The sequence below is a fragment of the Brachyistius frenatus genome, unplaced genomic scaffold, assembly GCF_029030835.1.
Source record: "Brachyistius frenatus isolate BFR_SWC_R1_liver_20210118 unplaced genomic scaffold, ASM2903083v1 Contig_92, whole genome shotgun sequence".
NCBI lineage: Eukaryota > Metazoa > Chordata > Actinopteri > Embiotocidae > Brachyistius > Brachyistius frenatus.
The window spans coordinates 504,790-515,000 of record NW_027210691.1 but is presented as its reverse complement, the minus strand read 5'-3'; the positions used below and the strand labels follow the sequence as shown (position 1 = coordinate 515,000).

The 10,211-nt window shown below is 44.1% G+C and overlaps 1 protein-coding gene across 1 annotated transcript in view; it reads right to left on the bottom strand.

The window, feature by feature from the left end:
• The window catches only part of dlc (deltaC), a 17,834-nt gene extending 16,667 nt beyond the window's left edge, over positions 1–1,167 (bottom strand). Inside the window, exons 1-2 of the mRNA XM_069710470.1 lie at positions 903–1,167; positions 217–459 (exon numbers count right to left, since the gene is read on the bottom strand). Of these exons, the coding sequence (XP_069566571.1) occupies positions 217–459; positions 903–953 (294 nt within the window). The 5' untranslated portion in view covers positions 954–1,167. The remainder of the gene's footprint in view (positions 1–216; positions 460–902) is intronic.
• Positions 1,168–10,211: the final 9,044 nt, after the last annotated feature.

Sequence of the window (10,211 nt, the reverse complement as noted above, 5' to 3'; positions counted from 1 at the left end):
GCGCGGAGGTCACGCAAGACGGTCAGGATTTTTTAAATCATTTGTATTTATTCATCTTGTTTATTTTTATTTTTATTTTGAAAGAGCTGCTGAATATGTGACGTCATGTCCATATCTGTCCTCCCAGAATGACGTGAAGCAGCAGATTACAGGACGACTGAAGGCGCGAAACGTTCAGTCGTTTGAAGGAGAGCTCGTGTGATTTTCGTCACCTACCGGCCACTTGAACTGGAGGGGCACCTTGATAGGCGCGCTCCCGGAGATGGAGTTGGAGTCGGCGCCGAAGATCTCTGTGAGCGCGGTGCCGTACGTGCACGGCGGCTCCGGGTTGATGACGTGCTGCGAGTGTTTGAGGCACACGCGGAAAAAGATCTGGCAGTCCCGGGACTGCAGGCGACAGATGTCGCGGGAGCTGGTGAAGGAGTCGATCTTCAGCTCGAAGACCCCGAAGGAGAGGGCCTGACGGAGGTGGGGGGGGAGAGGGGAGCAGAGGGGATTCAACTACTGAGAGGGAACGAAAATATATAATCTCACACAATAAATAATGTGTAAATGTTAAAGTAAAAACGGGAAATTAAGCACAAACAGTCGCTGCAAAGCGGTGAAAAACGTTTTAAAACAAGTTGTTGTTTTTTTAGCAGAAATCAAAGATGTTTGTGACTTCTGACTCTCTATGCTGCATGTTTTAATATTTATATAAACACTAATCTCAAAAAATAAATTGGAAGTAATTGAGGTCCCGCATGAATAAAGTAAAACCACAATAACAGTTCATGCACGCAGCGCGTAAAAGCGCACAACGCCAAACCTCCCTGCGAGCCACAAACCAGCAGAATATATATTTTTTTAAGACGTAGGTTTAAAGTGAAAAGATCAGGTGAAGAGCTGCCGGTGCTGCTCACCTTCTGCGCCGACACAAACAGCAGGAGACACGGCATCAACAAACGCGCCATGGCGGAGCGTCAGGGGGCAAAAATGCGCCGCAGTGTCCAATGTGGGTTCACCAGTGCGTAAATTCCAAACGTCTCCAAAGGAAACAACAGTATCACCTGGAAAAAAAATCAAAGTAAATCGCTCCGGGAGAGAATTAAAAACGCAGGATTACAGTCAGAGGAGCATTCAGTCAGAGGAGGAAAAAAAGAAACCGACAGGGAGTAAAATCCGCTCGGCTGCTGAACTCTGGACTGAAGCAGCTGCGGTCACACCTCCGCTTTATACCGGAGGAGGGCAAGGAGGGGGGGGGGGCAGGGGGAGGGGGGGAGGGAAGAGGGGCGCTGTAAAAAAATATATATCCACCTGAAGAACAAGAAACCTGTTTCCTGAAACACGCGCTGCGGCCGTGAAGTGACGGAGCTCCACAAAAACGAAACAAACAAACAAACAAAACAAAAATCCAACGAGTAAAACTCCCCGTCAAACCGGAGGAGTGACATCAGCTCGCGGGCAGAAAGAAACAATACTACAAAGGTTTTACTACAAATCAGGCGGATAAGTTCCCATCAGTGCTGCCCACGTGCCGGGACAGTTTGTGTGAGTTTAGATGTTTTTGTGTCCTTCCGGGCAGCAGCGGGCAATCTGCACAGGCATGAAGCGCGCCAGGCTGCGCAGACGAGCTGCAGGGATGTCGCTGCTGCGCAGGTTTGAGTTTAACGTTCTGCTAAACAAAATGTGCAAAAAGATGCGTGAATATGAAGTCTCAGAGGAGGAGGTGGACACGGGGACATTTTTTACAGTGTGGAGGGCTGGGGGTGGGGGTGGGGGGGGGGGGGTGATTCGCTTTCACCACCGTGGGGGTCATTGCAGAGGAGCAATACAACAAACTGTCAGGACACAGGAGCGCGAGGACAAACGCTCCTTTTACTGACACACACACACGCATAAGGTGTGTGTGTGTGTGTGTGTGTGTGTGTGTGTGTGTGTGTGTTTAAAATCTGTAGTATGACATATGAAGACGTGTTAACCCCCCCCCCACCACCACCACCACCACCCGAATCTCAAAACCAATCAGAGAACAGTCAATCACTTTCTGTTTCTGGTGAGTAGTGCTGCACGGCGGGGGGGGGGGGGGGGGTGAGAAGAGAGAGAGAAGGGGGGAGGGGGAGAAGAGAGAGAGAGAGGGGAGGAGAGGGGGGAGGAGAGAGAGGGAGGGGGAGGGGGGCTGCAGACTGAACAATTGATGCTTTTCAAGGAGGATCTATCTGGAGACGTCAGATACATTTTTAGTGTGTGTGTGTGTGTGTGTGTGTGTGTGTGTGTGTGTGTGTGTGTGTGTGTGTGTGTGTGTGTGTGTGTGTGTGTGTGTGTGTGTGTGCTTCCAGCTGTATGGTAATGACTTCACCTTCAGGGTGTGTCGCTGATGTATATATATATATACATATATATATATATACATATATATATATCAGGAAGTGACATCAGACCCGAGAATAAAAGTGCATTTACTGACATTACTTTGCACGATTAAGACTCTAAAATAATGATCGTAAATTAAATTAAATATTCAGATTTCAGTGCTTGACAGTAAATTTATTAAATAAATCGATCGAATCTCCACGAGCTGCAACATCAGAGAACTTCTGACATGTTGATGCATCAATAATTATATCTGATCATTTAAGCTGCAATACCAGCGAGTGCCACTAGAGGTCGGCTCCAAAAAGCCTCCGGCTCCATAGACTCCCATTCAACTTCTCTCATCAAATCCAAAGTGAATAAAATGTGTCCATCAGTTATCTCGGTGTTGTTAGCTAAAGTCACTCCTTCTTCTTAGTTTTCTGGAGGTCCATCTGAAAATAATCCCTCATTCATTAGAAAAGAAGATTCAAGAAGACCTGTTTTTGGGGGCGTGTCTGTTTGATTGACAGGCCTGTGGTCCAGTCAGGTTACAGCTATCGGTGGGCGGGACGTAGTATCGTCAGGTTTCCGATCAGATCGATCAGATCCACCTCTGGCTCCTCCCCCAGCTCGTCCAAATATGGTCACTTCCTGCTCCAAACCGCTCCGAACTAACAAAGATGGTGACGGACAGAATCTGAACTGGAGGATTCATTAACATAAGATAAGATAAGATCAAATAAAATAAGATAAAACAAAATAAGATAAAATAAAATAAGATAAAATAAAATAAGATAATCCTTTATTAGTCCCGCAGTGGGGAAATTTGCAATGACTGGGTCATAATAATCATATTTTTTCCAATGGCTTTCTGTTGTCTGATATGTAATAAAATATATCATCAATAAATCAGCTCCACTGATAAAACATTATAAATCAACGGTTGTGATGGAAACTGACAAAAATAAAACAAAGATATGAACAAAGTCTCAGTCACGTGACGCACTTCATCCGTAACTGTGTTCGGCTGCAGGTTAGATTTTATTCTAATGAGGAGCGCGTGCCTCCGCTGGTCCTGAGTTTAACCCTCCTGCCACCCCACGGCACGAGGCACGCTTCATCCGGCCCCACATACACACGCGCGCAACAACCGTCCCATTGTCTCTGTGTCCTCGGGGGCTCGAGACAAAAGCGTCACACACAGAGTGAATTAGATATCAGCCCGCACGCGGACCGTAAACAAGGACTCTCAGCAGCGAGTCCACGCGCGCGTCTCTGCGCGCCACGTTGACGGGCTCACCTGAGACATGTCCGAGCAGCGGAGACCCGGAAGTCCTCCGAGCTCTGATCGATCAGAGTGATCGGCTTCATCTTCTGACGACAGACAGAAAAGTAAAGAACGTTATTTATTTATTTATTATTTTTATTTCATAAAACCGGAAGCTGTTTGTGTGTTTACAAAGTTGATCAAGAGTTTGAATAAAGATGCGCGTTTCTGCATTCGTGTGAAGTCTGAGGTGGACAAGGGACATGTCTTACAGTGTGTGTGTGTGTGTGTGTGTGTGTGTGTGTGTGTGTGTGTGTGTGTGTGTGTGTGTGTGTGTGTGTGTGTGTGTGTGTGAGTGTGTGAGGGTGTGTGTGTGTGTGTGTGTGTGTGTGTGTGTGTGTGGGGGTGTGTGTGTGTGTGTGTGAGTGTGTGTGTGTGTGTGTGTGTGGGGTGTGTGTGTGTGTGTGTGTGTGTGTGTGTGTGTGTGTGAGGGTGTGTGTGTGTGTGTGTGTGTGTGTGTGTGTGTGTGTGTGTGTGTGTGTGTGTGTGTGTGTGTGTGTGTGTGTGTGTGTGTGTGTGTGTGTGTGTGTGTGTGTGTGTGTGTGTGTGTGTGGGGGGGGGGGTGTTTGATTTCTCCACCGAGGGTCATTACAGCGGAGCAATACAACAAACTGTCAGGAGACAGGAGCGCGAGGACATACGCTCCTTTTACTGCCCCCCCCCCCCACACACACACACACACTTTGACTCATATCTGATGGTCTGTGACGTCATTTCCATCAGCGTGTGAGCAGCATGAAAACTATAATGTTAAATTATTCATAAAAACAACAAAAAAGTTCTGTTTTCAGTTTCTGGACTTTTTTTTTTTCTTTCAGCTTTGAAATAAAATAAATAAATAAAAAGACTTTGATGAAACTTAAATGAGTCCGCGTGAAAGTGGTTGGTGTCATCTTCATCATCCTCACATCTTCATCTGTCAGTCAGCAGAGACACCTGCTGAGCGCGTGCAGCGTCCCCTCCCCAGGGAGGGCGTGCGCGCACAAACCAGGAAGCAGCAGCCGACGATATGCGCATATTGGATCGCGAGCCATCTGCTTATCGATCTGATCTTTCTCACCCCCTCCCCTCCCCCTCCTTCCCCCTCTCCTCCCCCCCCTCTCTCTCCTCCTCCCCCCTCTCTCTCCCCCCCCTCCTCTAAGGTCCGACAGATTCCACAAAGGCCGGCCACGCCACGCGCTCCCCCCGCTTCCAGACGGACAGGTGCGCGTGCCACTGATGTTTATCGAACCTGTGTCACATCAGTCTGTCACGCGCAAGTCGGCATCAAACCGCGTGCACAAACCCGGGAGGTGTTACCGAGCTCACCTTTTGTCACCTTTTGTCTAACACGCGCCCAAATGGTCTGAGAAGAGGCGGCACGAGCTTTTGTTGAGGTGAGACACCACACGGTGTGCGTCGCGTGCCCCAAAGGGAGGAAGAGGAGGAGGAGGAGGAGGAGGGTGGTGGTGGTGGTGGGGGTGGGGGTGTGAAAGACAGGGACCGTGGGAAAGTCTGCTGAGGTGTGAACGGACGGAGCTCATAAATGCGCGCGAGGAGCCCTTTGGAGGCGTCAATACCGACACCTGAACAGACATGCGCAGACCGCTGCGAAGCAAATGGGTCCTCGTGAGGAGGTGACGGTGGTGGAGGAGGTGACGGTGGTGGAGGAGTTCACGTGACAAAACATGAGACGATTCAATTTATATTTGTTGTACTTTTGTAACCAGCTTCACCTCAAAAAGACAGCAGGAGGAAGATGATTGACTTATTGATAAATATTTTACAAACACTAACAAATAATGTACTTAACTTTAAATGTGTACCGTTTAGTCAATAGGTCTATTTTTAAATGAATAAATCCGGAATTTAAATTTTGAATAAACTGAAAAGGCTCAAATTCAACAGTGCGTTCAGGTTTGAGTTTCTTTTCTTTATTTTTGAGCTCTCATTATACTATTTCATTTATTAATTAAATAATTTGCTTGTTATATTCATCGTAACATTTCTCATAAAGATGCGCTGCATGTGCAAAATTTCACATCCACAAAAGTAAATTTATAACAGAAAACCTTTTTTTTATAAATAAAATGCCACAATACATCCAAACTATTCAGCACCCTACGAACCCCAAAGCCTTAAACACTTTAATTATATGTAAACTATAATATTTTTTTCTTTATATCACGTATGTAACTCTAGTAGTTCATTCCTGTATTGTTCAGATTTGTAATAAAATGTTGAATAAATATAAAACATGCATTTTTTAAATCAATAAAAAAGAAAAACATAATAATACATGAATATAAATATAAATAGGGATTTGGAGTGGTTTCAAACTGGTTTCAGATTTGAATTTGGGCTGATTTTAGACTTGGTTTTAAGCTGGCTTTTGACAGGTTTCGGACTCGGTTTAAACTGGTTTAGGACCTGGTTTTGTACTGATTTCGGACTAGTTTCAACCTGGTTCTGGACTCAGTAAATGATGTGGGGATTCATGACCCCTTTGGTTGAAGTCTCTGGGTCTAAAAAGTGATGCCAATCTCTTAAAACGCAGTACCGCTGAGGGCCACTAGGGGCTGGCCCCAACAAACCTCCTGCTCCAAAAGACTCCCACTAAAAAATAATCAAGTTCTCTCCTGAAATAGAAAGTCAGTAAATGTTTTCCACGAGTCATCATGGTGTCGTTGGATAAACTCGCTCCTTCTGATCGGAGTTCTGGAAATAACTCGGCATTCATCAGATATTAGGACTCGGACACGTATGTTTGGGGGCGGGGCTGTTTGATTGACCGTCCTGGGGTGCAGTCAATCCTACAGGTTTGAGGTTCGGCTTCAGCACCTGCGTCATCCGTTTACTCAGACGATGAACAGTCAGTAAATGTAGAAAACATCCCAGCTGTGAAGGTGTGAGCTTTCAGGCCCTGAGGTCTGCTGCAGGACTCGGGACAGCTGAAGCACCGCGAGCTGCTGCAGGACAAATGGTGCGACTCGTAAAGCGTTCCCAGGATCACACCTGAAGAACCTGAAGAACCTGAAGAACCTTCAGAAGCAGCTTCACCGCTCTGAGTCTGCAGGAGAAGAACTTCTCTCTTTTGTGCCAGTGGCAGAAAAAAAAAGTGACTTTTTTGGGTTTACACCAACAGACTGGATATAAAAGTGGACGTAGCTTCTGGGTTGGAAAAATGAGGCCGATGCTTCCTCCTCCTCCTACTCTTCCTCCTCCTACTCCTCCTCCTCCTACTCCTCCTCCTACTCTTCCTCCTCCTCCTACTCTTCCTCCTCCTACTCTTCCTCCTCCTACTCTTCCTCCTCCTACTCTTCCTCCTACTCTTCCTCCTCCTACTCCTCTTCCTCCAGCAGGATTGAACTGTTAACTCACAGCTTCACAGAACTGAAGGATTACATCTTTTTAATTTAACACACACACACACACACACACACACACACACACACACACACACACACACACACACACACACGAGCAGCACCTGAGGGCATCATTAAACGTTTTGGCAGTGGTGGTGTGGCCGTTGCAGAGTGGGAGGACTTAACTTTTCTGTACAAAGTAAAATACACTTAAAAAGTATAAATAGCCACTCGGTAAACAGTAACTGTAAAAAGTACAAATATATTTTTACATCAAAAAATTAAAATATATTTTTACTTTCTTTTAATATAAAAAATAGTCTTAAAAATAAAAATTCTCTAAAAAGTAAAACTTCTTTGTTAAAAATACTTTGTAAACAGGCTACTGTTAAAAGCAAAAAAAAAAAAAAAAAAAAAATAAAAAAAGTAAAATTTCTCTGAAAAATAATTTTTGTTAAAAAAAAAAAAAAGTTTTAAAAAAGTTTTTGCAAAAAAAAAAAATTCTCTGTAAAAAGTTAAATACACTTAAAAAGTACAAATAGCCACTCGGTAAACCGTAAAAATACTTTATTAAAAATACTGTGTGAACAGGGTGAAAGGTAATAAACAAATCTGAGTTAGGTTGAAGATACTCTGATCTTCACCAGCTTGTATGAAGGAAACAGCAGCAACAGAACGAGAGCATTTCTCCGTTTTAGAAGTCTTTGCTCACTTTATCCATAAAGTCCACATTCACTTGAAGTTTTACTGCCGTTAATGAGAGTTTGAGCTGCTTAATTGGCTCAGTGAATTTACTGTCAAAACAGGATTTGTAAAGAGCCCAGATCCGCCTCATAAACCCCGAAGCCCTTCAAGCTCAGGATGGGATCGCCCAATATGTACTTTAAAGCCAGGTGTGAGCGGGACCCGAGCCCCCGCTTTAAACCTGAAGCCCAGCTGGAAGCCTCCAGAGCGGCTTCACTTCGGACCTCAGGAACTCTGCATGGGTTTGTGTTTGCAAAGCCTTTAATCTGTTTGCTTTCTGAGCTCCGTCAGTCCGCAGCTCCAACCGTAAAAACAACCACAAACTGGAAACTCTCTCCTTTTTGTTTCCAAAATACAGTTTATGAGCTTGTAAGAAGGTTTTATTAAATCTAATATATTTTCAGTAAAGAGTTTGGCAGGACTCAAAGTGCATTTAGACTTTTTTCTTTTATCATGAATCCTTCATTTTACACTTTGATGGTGTTTTTTTTGCAGTTTTGATATCCATAAAAAGGGGATTTTCTAGTTTTTTCTGGAATAAAAACCATTTATTTGACTCTGAATGCTTCAATCTTCCACATTTACTCCGTCAGGATTCTTCTGATTCAGATTTGCTCCATTTAAGCAACATTAAAATGGATAAACAGCCGGTTACTGAGCAACGGTCGGGCAAAAACAAAGCCTGACACTCGAAGCATATTATTGATCTCCCATCTACACTGGAGTGTCTGTGCAGGTAACTGAAACTGTAAAAGGCTCAAACAAACATCAACCATCAGTGACGTCACCTGTTGATTTGTGAACGTTATGAAACCTCCAGTTCAGATTTTCCGGTGGAACCGGCTGTCTGAGCAAAATAAAGCGGTGAAACAATCACCTGAGGATATTACAGTTCCTACTGGGAAGGTTCCTACCCTGAACTAAGGGCAAAAAAAAAAAGACCTTGAAAACAAAATTCGAGGAACTACGGTGGTCCTCAGCTCCTTCAGGTGCAGACAGATATACAAGATGTTACAACCGTTGTTAGAAAGTCAAAAAGAAGTTATTTCCATTAAATCCAAGTTCGAGATATTTGCTTCAGTCGCCTGCAACAAAGAGAAAAAAAATCCCACTGAAGTTAAAAAATATAAGATGCAAAAGAAATCAAATATAACCTAAATGATTATATCTTAGAAACAGATTTATCGGTTAAAAATTATGGGGGAAAAAATGATGCGCTATACAGTAAAAATTTTGACTTAGAAACAATTGAAATGAGTAAATGTTTTTGGGTTAACAAGTAAAAAATATCAACTTTTTTTTAAAGGCAAAAATAAAAAGGTGGAAATGATAATATAAAATCAAAATAAATAAGTAAAAATCATGTTATTTTCCTGGCAGAAACGGGTTTGTGTCATCGGTTAGGTTTTTTTCCTCCAGTTCGTACGTTCGTGTCCCGTCGGTTCCTCCGGACGCCGACCGGCTGCCGAGCCGAGCCGTTAACGGCAGCTTGGATCTCGGTCTTTTTCGGCGGCGCTAATTGTCCCGACGGGGCGAAGAGCGGGTTTGGTGGAGGCAGGAAAAAGGAAAAGCAGATTTACAGGTTGGAGACACGGCGGGACCTCGAGGCGGATTCCTGTGGTTCAGCTTTGTTTTTCTGTACATTGCACTGAAGATATACAACATGAGGCCTTTAAACTTCAGCGGAAAACGTTCGGTGCGACTCGCAGACCTTCGGATCACCTTCTTATGTTAAGTTATGTTATTGAGTGAATGGATTTTTCAGTTTGAGGAAGAAATAAGAGAAATTTCCTGCCCCTAAACAGCACAAGGAAAAACTGCAGCAGTAAAAGGATTTAACTTAACTGGGAGGACCGGACATCAAAACACCCAATTAACCCGCAGAGCAAAGATCCAACTGCTTAACGCTTTAAAAAAAGGAAGGAAAAAAAAAAAAAACTGGAAAAACATTCCAAAAATAAAATGGAAACACACACGACACCTCGGTGGTTTGGTTTTGTTTATTGAGGACGTCGATGGTGAGCTCACATAAGCAAAAAAAAAAAAAAAAGCACGGCAGCTGAGCCTCGAACGCCGTCGTCACGGTTTCCGACTTCCTCTCGGGACGGAAACGGGTTCGGAGAGATTTAAAAGAGATCGAGGCCTCTTCAGGTGTGTTTGACATAAACCGTCCCTAAAACACGGATTAAGGATTAATCCGCCGGGGAAATGCACGATTCCCTACACTTTTCTTTTCTTTTTTAAAGGTCCCATATTAACACTTTATTTTCAGTCTTGATCCATAAGATATTTTTTTTGTGGTTTTAAGGATCATCTCTCTTCAGCTCCAGCCAACAACACACTGTTTTTGTGTGTCTGTACCTTTAAGGCGACACTCTCTCCTGATTGGCTAACACCTCTTCTGATTGACATACGCCCGGGCCAACCTCAGCATCTCTTCGGTTTCGTAGCTCGGCGAC